This window comes from Myxocyprinus asiaticus, chromosome 5 (assembly GCF_019703515.2).
Source record: "Myxocyprinus asiaticus isolate MX2 ecotype Aquarium Trade chromosome 5, UBuf_Myxa_2, whole genome shotgun sequence".
Classification (NCBI taxonomy): Eukaryota; Metazoa; Chordata; class Actinopteri; order Cypriniformes; family Catostomidae; genus Myxocyprinus; species Myxocyprinus asiaticus.
In genome coordinates, this window is record NC_059348.1 from 55,354,476 (window position 1) to 55,373,644 (window position 19,169).

General features: G+C 38.6%; 1 protein-coding gene across 1 annotated transcript in view; it reads right to left on the reverse strand.

Moving 5' to 3' along the window:
- Positions 1 to 791: 791 nt before the first annotated feature.
- Positions 792 to 19,169, reverse strand: part of LOC127441337 (nectin-4-like) — a 36,242-nt gene continuing 17,864 nt past the window's right edge. Inside the window, exons 6-11 of the mRNA XM_051698643.1 lie at positions 18,231 to 18,382; positions 16,891 to 17,065; positions 16,715 to 16,790; positions 4,713 to 4,775; positions 4,445 to 4,627; positions 792 to 4,357 (exon numbers count right to left, since the gene is read on the reverse strand). Of these exons, the coding sequence (XP_051554603.1) occupies positions 4,079 to 4,357; positions 4,445 to 4,627; positions 4,713 to 4,775; positions 16,715 to 16,790; positions 16,891 to 17,065; positions 18,231 to 18,382 (928 nt within the window). The 3' untranslated portion in view covers positions 792 to 4,078. The remainder of the gene's footprint in view (positions 4,358 to 4,444; positions 4,628 to 4,712; positions 4,776 to 16,714; positions 16,791 to 16,890; positions 17,066 to 18,230; positions 18,383 to 19,169) is intronic.

A 19,169-nucleotide genomic window follows, 5' to 3' on the forward strand; every position in this document is an offset into this window, starting at 1 on the left:
TGCGTTCACATATTAATAGTTTGTTCCTTAGCAAAAGTTTTGCATTTGCACGCTAGTTTTGCATTCCCTCGCAACATTTTTGTGTTCTCTCACAATAGTTTTGCTTTTCCTCACAATATTTTTATGTTCCCCCGCAATAATTTTGCTTTCCTTCGCAATATCTTTGCATTCTCTCACAATGGTTTTGCGTTCCCCTGCAATAGCTTTATACATCCCTTACAAAAATTAACCATTGTTTTACAATGGTTAATTTTTGTTTTATACCACAAAATGTTACTTTGTTTTACTACAGTGACCATATTTTAACCAAGATATTTGTAGTAAAACCATAGTAATAATAATACAGAAAAACCAAAACACTACATACTATAGTAACACCATGGTTTTCGTAAGGGATGGATAAATCTTTTGTGAGTGAACCCAAAATAATTGTGAGAGATTGCAAAACTATTTCATAAAATAAGTTCACTGCCTGTCCTCTAAGGGGGCTCTGTACTGAAATTAGCGCCACACAGTCCAATTTAACCTGGCAATTAATGTTGTAAAATAGCACTGCACCGCAGTGATTGAAATTGTGTTCAGGACTCAATTTTGTTGTTACCTAATTTGCATAACTATGCATCATTTGCATACCATCAGTTGCCGCAATGGCTACTTACTGAATTGTCCCTCAATCGTTCTATAAGAGCTGAAGTCTGTTCTGACCACTGTGCCTTTAATTAACTCTCTCTGTACTGTTTCCAAAGATGTAAACATTGTGTTCAATTAAATTCTGTGTCTTTAATGTTCATTAATATTTATTAAAGTTTTTCACTGATCAGTGGTCCTCTATTTTTCTCTCCTTAACACTTTTGACAATCATGTGTCATTAGAAAATATAAAAAATGCAAAAACACCTTATGTACTTAAAAGCATAGTGCACCCAAAAAATGAAAATTCTGTCATCATTTAATGTACTCATTTCTCATGGAACACAAAATGAGATGTTGACAGCCTCAGTCACCATTCACTTTCATTGTATGGAAGAAAAAAAAATGCAGTTCAATCACTACCCTTTTGTGTTTAACTTTGCCTACCAAAAAGTTACATCACCTAATCTAATCAATTAATACAAGACTTTGATAACTAATATTGCCATTATATTCATGTTGTCAGTAATTGACAGTACAATGTGCTGGCTGTCAGTACAAATCAGAAAATGTAAAACACTCCACAGTTCCAAATATTACTATATTATATTATAATATAGAACTAGAAAAAAACAGTTTTATGTTTTTAGTAGTTAAAGGTTTCCTTGGTAGAGTGTTACAGTAGACAATATTTCTCACTGTTGAATAATGATTTAATTGCTCCCAAAATCTGGTTATCCATTATAAAAATGCAACATTGTAACCATAGTTACAGCCAAAACACCATAGTTTTACAACTATTTTTTTAAACAGTAAAACTGTTAAAACGTTTTTATTATTAGCTATCACTGCATTAGAAAAAAATAATACATTCTAAAAGTTTTTTACACTGATTTTGTTTCAATTACTAGCACAAGTCATTTTCAAATGTGTGGTTTTACAGCAGTAACTACCTGTAATGGATGTTACTTTGGTGAAAAGCAAGTTTTGTAATGTAAGTCAACCCTTTTTTAACCCTTTTGCTGTGTTCCTCATTGGCTACCACTCCTTGCGTTCCCGGGTCAAAATGACCGACCCATTTTAATGGTTTATGAATCTCAAATAATCCATATAGTTTCACTAAATATTGAATTAGTGCAAGCACACATGCACATACAGGCTCCCGAACCCTCATTTATTCTTTTTTTGTTTTTTTTTTGTTTTGTTTTTTTGCCCCGCCCATTCATTTTTGACCGGGAACACAACAGGTGTAACAAAGCGAAATAAAACCAAAAAAAATTTTGAAAGAAAATTGTCAAATGTTTGTGTGTTTTCTGATACAATATGTGAACAAATTCAAGGAATTTTATTCCAATTGGATTAAGTATAAAAAATCTTTTTTTTTTTTTTAAATGTGTGTGTGTGTGTGTGTATATATATACACACACACACACACACATATATATATACACACACACACACACACACACACACACATATATATATATATATATACACATACACACACACACAAAGTCATCCAGGTCAAAATGACTGGAACACAACATAAGGGTTAAGAAAATTTGGAAAGAACCATAAAGTAGAAATACTTAATTTTACAGTCATTTTTAGTTTTGAATTTAAAATGGAAAGCCTCTACCCAAAATTTAAGTCAAACAGAATACATTTGCGAGCCAACGGCCACTTATTGATACTATTAATATAAACCTCCTGTTTCCAAACGTCTCTTTGAGAGAAGAGCTCCAAAGCCAGTATATTACAGCATTACAAAAACTAAATATAGAATAACTGGCAATTAATGGATTTATAAATTCAAACAGTGCAAACTCAACAAACAAGAACATCCGATGATTGGTCTTCAACACCTGGAATGGATTAACCGCGGGCAGTCTCCTCACATCCAGACTTTTGTCCATTATCTAGACACACTGGAGAAAACTTTAATGGTACAATGTGTGATTGCGGTGGCACAAGTGGCATAGTTGCAAAAATAATTAATGTTTCAAAATAGATTGTCTAAACACTCCATTTGTCGGCTGAACAGCTCGTTCCGGCCTCAAAATCACATCACTGGTTGAACCAGAAGCCGACGGGCCATTCTAAGAAACAATGTTTTGAAAGCATCAGAGTCAAAGTTTCAAAGTGTTTTAACATCCAAAATCTTCACTTTCAAATTTTTGAGTGCTGCAGAGGTAGACTGTGTCTAGATGAGGCATAACAATTATGATCAACACAACTTTTGCACAGACTTGGTCCAGAAGATTCACTTCAAGTCAGTCTGAGTCAGCAGAGATGTGCAGGTGTTCTCAGGCGTATATTTAACCACACTGCATATGCCTGCAATTATCCAGTATATGCCGACTACTGTCTGAGATCACATGTTGATACTGCTGAAATCTCTTTGAAGCTGATACGCCTCATAATCCAGCGAAGACTTTGAAAACTCCTGCAATTCTTCATTTTTCCATCACATCCTCTTATATAAGGGAGTTCATTTTAAGCATCTTAAGTAAATTATGTCATCATTTACTCACCTGCATGCTGTTCCAAACTTATATGACTTTCTTCTGTGGAACAAAAAAAGGAGATATTAGGCAGAATGTTCACGCTGCTCTTTGCCATAAAATGAAAGTGAACAGGGACAGATGCTTTTGAGCTCAAAAAGGTACTAAAAGTAGGGTAAAATGGGTGTTTTCAATCGTTTTAATGCTTTGGACCCCAAATATGATCATCCTCTTGCAAGGGCCCCCCTTAAATAAAACGCTAGCTACATATGTTCATGCATAACGAACCGTTTATGCCGTGTTTGTAAAAAAATAATAATATTACTCTTATATTACTAATAATAATACTAGAAAAAAAAAATGTTCGCACAAAATAAATAATGCAGAATTGAGATTTTCAACTTTGCTCAAAAGTTACGTGAACACAGTTTCCGAGGTGGGCATGAAAAAGGATTTGAGACTGTATCTTGGAAACGCTTTGTCATATTGAAACGAAACTTGGTATGCTTCATCAGGACCATCATCTGAGACTGCATGCAAAGTTTGGTGACAGTGCCACCTATAGGTCAAGAAATGTGAAAAATTGCTTTGTTGTCCGTAACTTTTGAGCCTAACCCTTTTCAAACTTAAGAAAAAAGTTACTTTATAATCCCGATTTTGCTTAAACTGGAAATGCTTAGAGCTATTTGCCCCTGCTCACTGTATGCTTTCACTAAATGGAAAAGAGCAGCATGAACATTCTGCTAAACATCTGCTTTGGCATTCCACAGAAGAAAGAACATCATGCTGTTTTGGACAAACGTGAAGTGAACTATGACTTTAACACACTGTCCGTGTCACTTTTGTGACCATAGAGACGATCAAACTACATATTCCGATGATGAACGGAAAACACTTTGTTTACATCTTCATTCCTGGAGTTCAAATGGCACCATTTATGGTTCGTTAGATCATTTGTCCTCGTGGGTGCAGTATGATGCAGTTTGGATTCTCCTTTGGAGTGAGTCCATCGTTACTGCACTGGAAGTAGTTCGATGTGGCTTCAGATAACTGATAAGAGTTTCCTTCCTCTCCTTCAGGAATTCTATCCCTCTGCATCTCTCCATCTCTCTGATCACGTTCCTCTCTGTGAATCTCTCTGCGAGAGCCTCGTTTCCACCCTGCTCCACCCGTCTCCACATCTCTCTGTTGAGAAGAACTTTGATCTCTGTGAAGACCAGAATCCTGAAAGAAAACCGTACAGAACCACTCCTGTTATGAGTTTGCCCATGTTCGTACACACTGCATACATTGATGCATTTATTGCCTCACCAGAGACATGTTGCTGGCCCTCACGAAAGATTCGACTCTTCGTCTGCGTTCATTTTTCTCTTCCTCTCTCAGCCTCATACTGGCTCGCTCCGGCCGGTACGACATGTGGATCGCAGGACGCCCGAGACTGTCATACTCTCCGTCAGCGTATCTTCCTCTCGGGTCACTCTGTGTGGAGTGGTCCTGAGGAGAGACAGACAGTTTGAGCAACAGGGTTTCCTCTGGTGATGACATCAACTTACACATGTGCTGGCTGTCAATAACTCACCTCAAATGATAATACACTGTTTTTCATGACACTGTCCCCTCGAATCAACGAGCTCTCTTCCGGCTACAAACAACGATAACAAAGAAGACATGGAAAGAGTTGAAAAATTAAGTCATTCATTGAATGTCTTTCATTCAGAATAAGTCCCTCCTTTTCTTTAATAAAAGCACAAATGTGTGTTCTAGTGAGACACTTACAATGGAAGTCAATGAGGTCAATCTGTAAACATTAAAATACTCACTGTTTCAAAAGTCACATGGGGTAACCTCCTCGTGGTCGCTATAATGTGGTTAGTTCTCGGTGGGGCGCGTGGTGAGTTGAGCGTGGATGACGTGAAACCTCCACACAAGCTACACTATATTGCCAAAAGTATTCGCTCATCTGCCTTTAGACGCATATGAACTTAAGTGACATCCCATTCCTAATCCATAGGGTTTAATATGACGTCGGCCCACCCTTTGCAGCTATAACAGCTTCAACTCTTCTGGGAAGGCTTTCCACAAGGTTTAGGAGTGTGTTTATGGGAATTTTTGACCACTCTTCCAGAAGCGCATTTGTGAGGTCAGACACTGATGTTGGACGAGAAGGCCTGGCTCGCAGTCTTCGCTCTAATTCATCCCAAAGGTGCTCTACCAGGTTGAGGTCAGGACTCTGTGCAGGCCAGTCAAGTTCTTCCACACCAAACTCACTCATCCATGTCTTTATGGACCTTGCTTTGTGCACTGGTGCGCAGTCATGTTGGAACAGGAAGGGGCCATCCCCAAACTGTTCCCACAAAGTTGGGAGCATGGAATTGTCCAAAATCTCTTGGTATGCTGAAGCATTCAGAGTTCCTTTCACTGGAACTAAGGGGCCAAGCCCAGCTCCTGAAAAACAACCCCACACCATAATCCCCCTCCACCAAACTTCACAGTTGGCACAATGCAGTCAGACAAGTACCGTTCTCCTGGCAACCGCCAAACCCAGACTCGTCCATCAGATTGCCAGATGGAGAAGCGTGATTCGTCACTCCAGAGAACGCGTCTCCACTGCTCTAGAGTCCAGTGGCGGCGTGCTTTACACCACTGCATCCGACGCTTTGCATTGCACTTGGTGATGTATGGCTTGGATGCAGCTGCTCGGCCATGGAAACCCATTCTGTGAAGCTCTCTACGCACTGTTCTTGAGCTAATCTGAAGGCCACATGAACTTTGGAGGTCTGTAGCGATTGACTCTGCAGAAAGTTGGCGACCTCTGCGCACTATGCGCCTCAGCATCCGCTGACCCCACTCTGTCATTTTACGTGGCCTACCACTTCGTGGCTGAGTTGCCGTCATTCCCAATCGCTTCCACTTTGTTATAATACCACTGACAGTTGACTGTGGAATATTTAGTAGCGAGGAAATTTCACGACTGGACTTGTTGCACAGGTGGCATCCTATCACAGTACCACGCTGGAATTCACTGAGCTCCTGAGAGCGGCCCATTCTTTCACAAATGTTTGTAGAAGCAGTCTGCATGCCTAGGTGCTTCATTTTATACACCTGTGGCCATGGAAGTGATTGGAACACCTGAATTCAATTATTTGGATGGGTGAGCGAATACTTTTGGCAATATAGTGTATGTCTCCGTGGTAACGCGCTCAACAAGTCACGTGATAAGATGCGCGGATTGACGGTCTTAGACGCGGAGGCGACTGAGATTCATCCTCCACCACCCGGATTGAGACGAGGACTTAGAGCGCATTGGGAATTGGGCATTCCAAATAAAAAAAATAAAAAAAATAAAAAAAGGAGGGACGAGTGGAAATACATTTTTGTGGTCGATTGAGCTTAACTTGTATTAAAGTTTTATTGTTACATTTTATTATGTTGAACTTCATTTATCTTATTAATGATCAATATAAGTCATAAGGTTGTCTGAGCTGATGAAAATTAGAAATATTTTAAAAATCTAGTTTAAAACACGTGTCAAACTCGTAGACATGAAATCACTGAGTTAATGTTGTTTTTCCAAATTTTGGGAAAAAATATTTATACAAAAAATAAAATAAAAAAAATGATTTAATGATTTCAAAAATGTCATGTGGTGTAACCATCAAGTAAAAGGTATTAAAATAGTTTCTTGCACCTTGAATACACGAGTGTACTCAGCTTAATCATTTCAAACATGTTTCAAGGTGAAAAATATATATATATTTTTTTACAAATATCATGAATTTTTAAGGTCAAGAATATAAAGAAGTTTTCTCATGGTTGCACCAAATGACCTGAACCAAATGGGCCTTTTCATAAAAATGTCAAAATATTGATATATAACGATACGAAAAAATAATGATGTGTGTTTTTAAAACGTCACAGTATTGTGGGTCTAAAGAGATCTTCTCTGTTTTATTATTTCTATCACATGACAGCAAAATGGCAAAATTCACGTTGGTTTCACCACGTGATTTGATGAACAAACGTTTTTCAAATATAAATCATATTTTCAATCAGTTTCACTGCTTATTTTTTAAAGAGATAATAATAAAATATTATTGTGCACAACTCATGCCAACAATTCTTTTTTCAAAAATTTCAGCTTTCATTAAGACTTTAATTTATTTATTTTTTGCTATCTGCAGATGGTACATTTTTTACATTAAAAATGACTTTGAACTCAGTAATTGGAAAAAAATCTTCATCATAGAAGACGTGCAGGGTCCAAAATTAACACTCGGCAAGCGCCAAATGGGAGTAAAAATCGGCGTTGGCGAGTACATGAAACGGCGTTTCCTGCCAATTGGTCGGACACTTTTTTTATGAATTGTAACAATGTGTGTTTGTGAGAACGTTAGTCAAAGAGGTAGAGGTCAGTGATTGGTTGGCTGTTCTGTCATAAGTGACGGGAGTGAATGAGATACCAGCGGTCAGCGCAGTGATTGGTTAGATGTTCTGAGTCACGATTCTAATAACTTTTACCGTAGAAGATGGCTTTGCTTCGGAAGAATACGTTTTGCTGGGAAGTCAAAACTTTTCCCTTCTTTTATTGATGATAACCCCAGAATGTGGCGACACATACCTGGTGTTACGCCGACAAAATGCAAACATCACAAAATCACGACGGTTCTCTGCGTTTTTGCAAGAGGTGCCGTTTCACTGACGATGGATCACAGAGAGACTGGCTTGTATTTGATACTGCGACTGACACAATGGCGTGCTCTGTATATGCCGAAAATACACAAAGGAGAAGAATCTTAAAATTGTGTTTATTTTAGGGACAAAAAATTTAACTCGAAACTGTTAAAGAACACGAAAAGGGGCCTCATTTATAAAACGTACGTTAACATAAATTCCACGGATTTGATCCGTCAAAAGCGTGGAACAAATCGGGATTTATTAAAGGCAGAAACTGATGTGAAAATGTTCTTACGCGTACGTCAACTGACAAGCATGCGTACGGACATTTTTTGTGCTTATGCTCTGGTGTGCACTCCGCCGCTACTGAATCTCCAGGGCCACAGCAAAAGAAGATACCCAAGTTGTGAGTTTGCAGTGATGAGATAAAATTAGTGAAATAACACAAAAACAACACGTCTTTCTGTTGCATTGTGAAGGCTGAACGATCCAGTGAAATAAAATCGAAATCAAGATATGACCTTGTGTGAATATTAAACCGCAAAGGACTGTGATGTGATTTAATCGAACAGTCTGTACGTGATGCTTGTGTGGAGCTCTGTTCTGAGCACATGTGAGGCGTGTTCTCGTGCACAGATTAACAGATGTGTTGCATTGGTTTCTGTTTGGTAACGTGCGCCGATATATTTACAACGCTCCAAATTCACTTTCAATGTTCACTACAAGTTCCTATACAAATCTTAAACACCAGGTTTTTGTGGACAGAAGAGGAGGTGAGATCATCTCATAGCAATACTGTGTTCATTAAATTATTAGAGAAATATTAATTGGGTATAATAATATTAATATAGTTATTATTAGTTATTATAATACAGTTGTTGTCGAAATATATTTCTGTAATTTCTTAATGTAGTAATAATAACCTTTATTATTCGTATTATAATTATTATTATTATTATTATTATAATAGAGACCTGAAATTTGGCACTGGATAGCGGGTATTGTGCACAAATTTAACCCTTGTGCGTCAATAAAAAGAAATTACTCAGAGGTCCTCAGAAAGAAGAAAGGTCGTCACTTTTTTTTAAGCATAAGAAATATGACAGTGTTTCTTCAAGAAACGCATCTTTCCCCACAGGAAGCTGAAAAATTTGGGAAGATATGGGGTGGACATGTTTTTTTTTAGTGCTGGCTCAAGTAAGAGCAGGGGAGTCATTACGCTGATAAGTAAACATCTACAATTCAAATGTCTCAAACAGATTAAAGATAAATTAGGAAGAGTTATTATTGTTTTAGTTGAAATTCAGGGACAAAGGCTGATTTTGGCTAATATTTATGCACCTAATGCTGATGATCAGGGCTTTTTTATAGATCTTGAAGGGATGTTGCAAACCGCTGGCACCACTCATGATATAATATTGGGAGGAGACTTTAATCTATTGATGGACTCAGTCCTTGATCATAGTGAAGCAAAAGTGTGTAAACCCCCCAGAGCAACACTGACGCTTCACAGGATGTGTAAAAATCTTGGTCTTGCAGATATTTGGAGACTTTTGAACCCATCTGGTAGGGACTATACATTTTTTTCATCAGTTCATAAAATGTATTCTAGAATAGAATTCATTTCATATGTAGTCGATTGCTCAATTGGAAATATCTTAGTCTCAGATCACGCCCTGGTGAGTTTAGAGATGTTGCCACATACGGAGAAAAAGTTTGTATTTATTTGGGGCCGTAGCTCTTCTGATAATATCAGGTGTTTCATCAATATCATGTGGTTAGTGGTGAATGATCAGACTCCGGTCACTGCCATCTCACTCGATGCTGAAAAGGCGTTTGATATGGTAGAAAGGGATTATCTTTTTAAGATTTTGGAAATGTATGGGTTCGGGAGTACATTTATTGGTTGGATTAAGTTACTTTATAGACACCTAGTATCAGCAGTACAAACAAATGGATTAATTTCAGATTATTTTACTCTGGATAGGGGCACCCGGCAGGGTTGTCCTCTTTCCCCATTATTGTTCTGTCTTGCCCTGGAACCATTAGCAGCCGCGATAAGAAAAGAGGATGATTTTCCAGGGGTGATTGCGGGAGGTGTGGCGCATAAGCTTTTGCTTTATGCAGTTGATATTTTATTATTCGTCTCTGACCCCACTAGATCTACAGGTGCATCTCAATAAATTAGAATGTCGCGGAAAAGTTAATTTATTTCAGTAATTCAACTCAAATTATGAAACTCGTGTATTAAATAAATTCAATGCACACAGACTGAACTAGTTTAAGTCTTTGGTTCTTTTAACTGTGATGATTTTGGCTCACATTTAACAAAAACCCACCAATTCACTATCTCAAAAAATTAGAATATGGTGACATGCCAATCAGCTAATCAACTCAAAACACCTGCAAAGGTTTCCTGAGCCTTCAAAATGGTCTCTCAGTTTGGTTCACTAGGCTACACAATCATGGGGAAGACTGCTGATCTGACAGTTGTCCAGAAGACAATCATTGACACCCTTCACAAGGAGGGTAAGCCACAAACATTCATTGCCAAAGAAGCTGGCTGTTCACAGAATGCTGTATCCAAGCATGTTAACAGAAAGTTGAATGGAAGGAAAAAGTGTGGAAGAAAAAGATGCACAACCAACCGAGAGAACCGCAGCCTTATGATTGTCAAGCAAAATCGATTCAAGAATTTGGGTGAACTTCACAAGGAATGGACTGAGGCTGGGGTCAAGGCATCAAGAGCCACCACACACAGACGTGTCAAGGAATTTGGCTACAGTTGTCGTATTCCTCTTGTTAAGCCACTCCTGAACCACAGACAATGTCAGAGGCGTCTTACCTGGGCTAAGGAGAAGAAGAACTGGACTGTTGCCCAGTGGTCCAAAGTCCTCTTTTCAGATGAGAGTAAGTTTTGTATTTCATTTGGAAACCAAGGTCCTAGAGTCTGGAGGAAGGGTGGAGAAGCTCATAGCCCAAGTTGCTTGAAGTCCAGTGTTAAGTTTCCACAGTCTGTGATGATTTGGGGTGCAATGTCATCTGCTGGTGTTGGTCCATTGTGTTTTTTGAAAACCAAAGTCACTGCACCCGTTTACCAAGACATTTTGGAGCACTTCATGCTTCCTTCTGCTGACCAGCTTTTTAAAGATGCTGACTTGATTTTCCAGCAGGATTTGGCACCTGCCCACACTGCCAAAAGCACCAAAAGTTGGTTAAATGACCATGGTGTTGGTGTGCTTGACTGGCCAGCAAACTCACCAGACCTGAACCCCATAGAGAATCTATGGGGTATTGTCAAGAGGAAAATGAGAAACAAGAGCCAAAAAATGCAGATGAGCTGAAGGCCACTGTCAAAGAAACCTGGGCTTCCATACCACCTCAGCAGTGCCACAAACTGATCACCTCCATGCCACGCCGAATTGAGGCAGTAATTAAAGCAAAAGGAGCCCCTACCAAGTATTGAGTACATATACAGTAAATGAACATACTTTCCAGAAGGCCAACAATTCACTAAAAATGTTTTTTTTATTGGTCTTATGATGTATTCTAATTTTTTGAGATAGTGAATTGGTGGGTTTTTGTTAAATGTGAGCCAAAATCATCACAATTAAAAGAACCAAAGACTTAAACTACTTCAGTCTGTGTGCACTGAATTTATTTAATACACGAGTTTCACAATTTGAGTTGAATTACTGAAATAAATGAACTTTTCCACGACATTCTAATTTATTGAGATGCACCTGTATGCCTTGCCTCCACAGAATTATTAATTCCTTCTCCAAGTTCTCAGGATACAGAGTCAATTGGTCTAAATCCGAAGCTTTGGCTCTGACAACAGCTTTTCAGCAGGGCGCCTTCCAGTGGCCCAAACAGGGCATTCAATATTTGAGTATTTCATTCCCAGCAAATTTGTGTGATTTAGAGTTAATTTTGACCCTCTAATAAAAAGATTTTTGAGCGATGTGGACAGGTGGGCTTCACTACATTTATCGATGATTGGGAAGGTTAATGTAATTAAAATGAATTGTATTCCAAAATTCAACTACCTGCTACAGTCTCTCCCTGTAGATGTCCCCCTCTCTTATTTTAAGCAATTTGATAGCATAGCGAAGTCCTTCATTTGGAATCGTAAGCGTCCCAGATTGCACTTCAATAAGTTACATAGGCCGATTGACAAAGGTGGGCTAGGCCTACCCAAGATTTTGTTTTATTATTATGCTTTCGGTCTCAGACATTTGGCTCATTGGTCGCTTCCACCTGAGAGGGCCCCTCCTTGGTTTTGTATTGAACAAGAAGTTCTTGCCCCTATTTAGCCATTGCAGGGCCTGTCTATCAAATTAACCGGTGAAGTTAAGTTACACCCAGTCATCTCGCATTTGAACTCGGTATGGACAAAAGTGTCCAGAGTGTTTAATTCGGACATTTATTTGAAAGCTGCTTCGAGCATATGGTTGAACCCAAAATGATGTATTGATAAGTCCCCCTTCTGCTGGTCAGAGTGGATTGTCAGGGGGTTACTATACTCGGTGATCTATATGAGAACGGAGTGTTGAGATCATTGATAATTTGACTCAACATTTTGGGATTCCCAGATCTCAGTTTTTTAGATATTTACAGTTGCGCCACCTGCTCTGTACTATTTTTGGGAGTAGCGTACACCCCCTAGAGTGGCAGATACTTTGGGAGAGGTGCTTGTTGCTTTTGGTAAATGACATGAGGCATCAGTGTATTACACTTTGCTAATTCAGAGTTTGGGGGATGGAGCTTTAACTTCTATTAAGAGTATGGGAGAAAGATTTTAATTTGGTGTTGGAGGATGGGGTGTGGGCTGGGATTTAAAAAACATCAAGTCTGCATCTAGAGATGCAAGGGTGTGCCTTATGCAATTTAAGATTTTGCATCAATTTTATTGGACCCCCTCTAGAATGTATAGGCTTGGTCTTAAAGACACACCCACCTGCTGGGGATGCCAATCGAAGACGGGGACACATCCCATGTTTTTTGGGGATGTGTTAGGATACAAGAGTTTTGGTTGAAAGTACAGAGGTTCGTATGTGAAGTGGTCAACACACGGTTTTCGTTTTGCCCCAGATTGTGTGTTTTGGGGGATGAAGCGGTCCTGCATGTGGGTGATAAATACGTGGAGAGTTGGGTCCTGACATGCGTGATGATTGGCAGGCGGTTAATTCTCAAGGGATGGAAGTCGTCTGATGCGCCCTCGTTTCGTGAGTGGTGCGTTGAGTTGGGTAGGGTGGCGTTGTTTGAGGAGATGGTGTACAGAAGGCTGGATATCATGGATATTTTCATTAGGAAGTGGGGCGGTTATCTGGCCTTATTGGAGGGTTCTCGGGGAGGGGAAGTGGAGAGGGATCAGAGTTTTTTTTTAATTTTGAATTTTTTTATTTCTATGTCTAAATATTTCCTGTTTTATTGCCTATTTGTGTGTCTTTGTCAGTTGACTTCCGATCACTAGAGTGCTTGTTTGTGTCAGGTGGGGTGGAGTGATTATTGCTTGGGGAGAAAAATAAAATAAATAAAAAATGTTGATTTCATGTGGTTTGAGGTTGTATTTTCTATTATGTCTGTGTGGTTTGCTGCATGAATAAAAAAAAAAAAAAAAAAAATATATAATAATAATAATAATAAATATATATATATATATATATATATATATATATATATATATATATATATATATAATTAGTTATTATTAGTTATAACAATATAATTGTTCTCCAATTATATTTCTGTAATTTCTTAATGTAGTAATAATAACCTTTATTATTATAATAATATTTATTATTAGAGGGATAGCAGGTATTGCGCACATATTTAATAAATCCGGCATGTTCCCCGTTCATAATGCAGGGAATTTCCACACTATTTTATTCATTTTAACATGTAGCTGAGAACTGGTGAACCAATCCATTCAGATGAACAAATCAAGTCACTAATCTTGTCTTTGTATCAAACTGTAATTCCACAATCTGGACGAATACTTCAGCTCTTCTGCATCTCTCTCACGTGCAGCTTTCGGCAGCTCATTAAACGCTTGTTGAGTTTAGTGTGAGCGTGTGCAGTGATGAAGCGCATATTTATTTAACTTAAAATGTTACAGGTCTATAAACCTGTTCATACGACATGAGAATGGTGTTGTACTACCTCTCTGTAAGCGAGCGATCCATTAAAACTATCGCTCCTGTTTATAATCAACAAAGCTATTGCCGGCTTTCGTATCGTGGTGCTCCATCATAAAATATAGCAGAAGGCAGAAATAGCAACAAAACAAATAAATAAAAAATAATAATGCCTTGTATGCAACCAGATCTGCTCAGCTGCAGGGTGAAAAGAAACACCTCTTATCTCTCTAGAGCAGTTTTAATAAATATGTAATATACACAATAATAATATAGTAGCCTAATATATATTAATAATAATATAGGCTACATAATAAGAAAATATTATTATTAATCTATCTTTAATATACATATTATAAAAGCAAGGTTCACTCAGGATTTAATTTGTTAAGATTTTTAATGCATTTCGTCAACATTAAATGGCCATTTTTAATGTAACTGTTGAGTATTGACTTGTAGTCTTAAAGTGATTCTCAAAAATGAGAATTCTGTCATCACTTACTCACCTTTGTGTTGTTGCAAACCTGTATGACTTTATGTATGACCATTGAACTTAAAAGGAGATGTTAGGGAGAGTGTTCGTTTCAGTCACCATTCATGTTTATTGTATGGAAAGTAAGATGCAGTGACAGTGAATAGTGACCGAGACATACTGCCTAACATCTCCTTTGGTGTTCTACAGAGGATGCAAGATTTCATTTTTGGGTGAACTGCCACATTGTGGTCCATTTTACTAACTACCTGTTTAAGTATTTGTTAACAGTATCTGCCAAGAACAATAACATAAATGTAAGTCAGCACTTGAATGCATCACGTCTTACTGGGAAACAAGTGACTGAAGAGAAGGGCCGTAAATGTAGTGTATACGAAAAAAATAAAATTAAAAAATGACCCAAAGTGCGGTAAAAAAATTTTTATGGCCTGTACATTTTCTCAAGTCACCGGCCATTGGCAGGTGTGGTGAAAAGTTCGTTTTGGACCCTGGGTGTATTGAAGTAATTGTTTTGTGGGAAATGCATTTGTAATGTATTTTTGAATAATTTATTAGACGTGAGCATCACTTCATTGGCCCATACGCCAGGTGAGCAATTGTAAGGACACTGTCAATTTAATAGCAACTGCTTATAACACTCAAGTCCATCCTCGTCCCAAACACAAGCGCCGTTCTTTACCACAATTGTAACCCCAAAACTCCAGCATAACAGGCACTCTTTTTAAGTAACATATCTCCTATTCTCAATCTTGCTTAAAAATACATAAAATAACACTTAATTTCGGGGACCTGGGTATCTCAGCGAGTATTGACGCTGACTATCACACTGGAGTCGCGAGTTTGAATCCAGGGTGTGCTGAGTGACTCCAGCCAGGTCTCCTAAGCAACCAAATTGGCCCGGTTGCTAGGGAGGGTAGTCACATGGGGTAATCTCCTTGTGGTCGTGATTAGTGGTTCTCGCTCTCAATGGGGTGTGTGGTAAGTTGTGCGTGGATTGTGGAGAGTAGCATGAGCCTCCACATGCTGTGAGTCTCCGCGGTGTCATGCACAACGAGTCACGTGATAAGATGCACGGATTGACGGTCTCAGAAGCGGAGGCAACTGAGACTTGTCCTCCGCCACCCGGATTGAGGTGAGTAACCGCACCACCACGAGGACCTACTAAGTAGTGGGAATTGGGCATTCCAAATTGGGAGAAAAGGGGATAAAAAAAACCCCCAAAAAAACCACTTAATTTCAAAACTTGCTGGAAAACTGGAAATCCCCTGCCCAGTTTCATCAATGCTAGATTAGCACCACAAAAAGCATTCATGAAGTCCCAACTTCCATTTTACAAATTTAAATGGACAGAACACAATGAAATCAAGATGTGACCAAATGTTCTAGAATTGTGTTGCTTTAGTTCATTTTAATTAAGTAAATTGAACAAGCAGTGCAGCAAACACAGTTAACGTGTGGTTCTCAATTGGTTATTTTTTTGGAAACCTATTACTAACGTTCTAGGAATGTTCTTTTTAGGTTTCACTTTGTATAACCATAAACTAACATTCCCAGAACGTTGCATGGAGGTTTTTTTTGTGTGTGTGACAACCTAATAAGAACTTATGGTGCTTTCAAGTCCTCCTGGGAAGTTCGTACTTACGAGGTCGGAGATCGTACATACCACGTGATTTTAGTCAGAATGAGCTAAATGAGTCTTATTTTTTGGGAAGTTTTATCATTATTCTTCATTAACAGTACAAAAAAATGCACACAAACTAAACTGCACAGTCAAAATCCTCAAGTAAAACTAAACTATTACCAATAACAATTTGCTTCCGCCATGATTCTGACATCGACACACCCCCAACTCAGAAAGTCGCGAGTTTTCCACTCGTAATTTCGATCATTCTGACATGACTTGAACGAACCAGAATGTTCTGTAATGGTTATTTTTACGTTTTAAGCAAATAGAACATGATGTATAAGTGAAAGTTTTTTTGTTTATTCACTACAGATGAAGAGAAACAAAGATGTCTCCAATAAACTGCACACTTCAGTTAGCTTAGTAAAGGTTAATTGAATGTTTATTACATTTTTAAAGTCTGATTTTAAAATCCCTCGATTGTGTTGAAGTCATAGGTACTCTGTTTTATTGAAGAATTAAATTTAACATTAATTTAGGAGAACATTCGGGGAATGTTCTCCAAACCTAAAGGGAACGTTCCATTTCCATAAAAAACGTCCCTGGCTAACCAGAAGAGAACGCTTTTGTGTTAGTTTGTAATGTTGTACCTGTATTCTGGGATCAGAGTTGATGGAGTTGAGTCTTCTCATGGACACCTGTCGTGAGAGGCTGATCATTTCCTCTCTGAGATGAGAGAACACATTTCATTACCGTGTTGAACATGCCGAATTACATTCTAGAGTTTCTCTGTACGTGTTTCTAAGATCAAACGGCAAAAACTCACGTTCTGACGCTGAGCGCCCTTTTCAACTTCCTGTTCTTGCGTCTGAGGTGACAGTTCACGAAAATGATGACGATTACCATGACAAGCACCAAACCCCCGGCGACGGATGCCCCCAAAATGATGAGGAGGGTCTCTGGTTGACTCCTGATAGCTGATGTGAATCCATCCATCTGTCCTATTAAAAAGGGCAAAAAGAATATAGTAAATAGTTGAGTCCTGGATGCTGATTGGACAATACAGCGTTCCAGTAGGGACAAAATTCACAATATATAATTATTTCCTTTATATGATTTTGGCGACTACCACGTGGGGTCAGTATAATTGTGAAAAGTTATTTTCGTGTAAATGAAGATGGTTTCTGAGTCACTATTGACTGTCATCATGATCTAAATTTACACGGATACTGTGAAAATAATTATGAGGAAATAAAATGACGACCAACAGCACAAACGTCCAGAGAAAAGGAACAGAAATGTTTCCAGCATCTCGCATCCTGTTGTTAATTTTAAGCACATTTTCTGTTGACACCAACAACTGATTATTTTTACCCTCAGGACTATTTTAAGGTCAACATGAAAACTTCAGTTTTGCATTTCCGAAAATTCCAAAAGTTGGGTGGGACTTGACTTGCTTCATGAGGAATTGATGGGAAGGTCAAAATCGTCTCTATATGGTTTAGAAATAAGAATGCTTGCTGAAAATTAAAGTAGTTTCCGAGGCGGAGTTAAGTTGATGAAAAGATTACGAAAACAAGCCTGGGTAGCTCAGTGGTAAAGACGCTGGCTACCACCCCAGGAGTTCGCTAGTTCGAATCCAGGACGTGCTGAGTGACTCCAGCCAGGTCTCCTAAGCAACCAAATTGGCCCAGTTGCTAGGGAGGGTAGAGTCACATTGTGGTTGCTATAATGTGGTTCGCTCTCGGTGGGGCGCGTGGCGAGTTGTGCGTGGATGCCGCGGAGGATAGTGTGAAGCCTCCACACGCGCTATGTCTCCGCGGTAACACGCTCAACAAGTCACGTGACAAGATGCGCGGATTGACGGTCTCGGACGCGGAGGCAACTGAGATTCATCCTCCGCCACCCGGATTGACTAAGCGACCACGAGGACTTGGAGCGCACTGGGAATTGGGCGTTCCAAATTGGGAGAAAAATCACTGATGTATCAGGCACAATAATACCAGGAATATGTGTTAAAAAAAAGTGCATTTTGATTTCATGTTGACTTCAGTAACCAACACACAGAATAATCATGACTAAAACTACAAATATACGATAATGAGGAGTGTGACTGCATTAGTCATGACTGAATACAGTCTATTGTTCTAAACGTCAAACACTTACTTTCAATCTCCACTTTAAACTCGGCTTTAACCTTCCCCACACTGTTTGCTGTCTGACAGACGTACACGCCCTCATCAGACACATTCAGAGGATGTCTGAAGACCAGTTTATCACCCTGAACCGAAACTCCAGCAGGCAAACGTCCTTCCTTCCTAAATCACAAAGTTCAAGACAAAAGTTAGTACAGTGATAAAATAACTAAAAGCACAAAACCCTGTGAAATAAATTCTGTCTTATATAAAATGAACTGAGCAAATCCAAGCAAACACAGAACGTTCCTCTAACGTTAACGTGTGGTTCCCATTTGGTTATTTATTTATTTACTATTTTTTTGTTCAAGGAATGCTCTTTTTAGCATTCTTCAACAAAGTTTCCCAGAACACTGCAGTGAGTTTTTTTTTTTGTGTGTGTGTGTGTGATAAACAAGAAATTGTTGAGGATGTTCTCTGGTGGTTATTTTTAGACTTTATTTTTCAGCAAACAGAACGTGATATGCAAGTTTAATCGAGTTTTAATGAAAGTGTTTGTTTAGTGACCACAGATGAAGAGAAACAGAGATGCCTTTGCTAAACTGTACACTTCAGTGGTAAGAAGTTAATCTAATGTTAGCCTAGTTAAAGGGACATTTCACCCAAAAAAATGAAATGAAAATTCTGTCATCATTTACTCGTCCTTGTTTAATCCCAGATGTGTATGACTTTCTTTCTTCTGCAGAACACAAATTAAGATGTTTAGAAGAATATTTCAGCTCTGTAGGTCCATACAATGCAAGTGAATGATGGACAGAACTTTGAAGCTCCAAAAAGCACATAAATGCAGCATAAAAGTAATCCATAAGACTCCAGTGGTTTAATCCATGTCCTTGAGAGGTTTGATTAAAACTGATATTTATGTCCTTTTTTTTACTATAAATCTCCACCTTTGACCAGCCCCGACCAG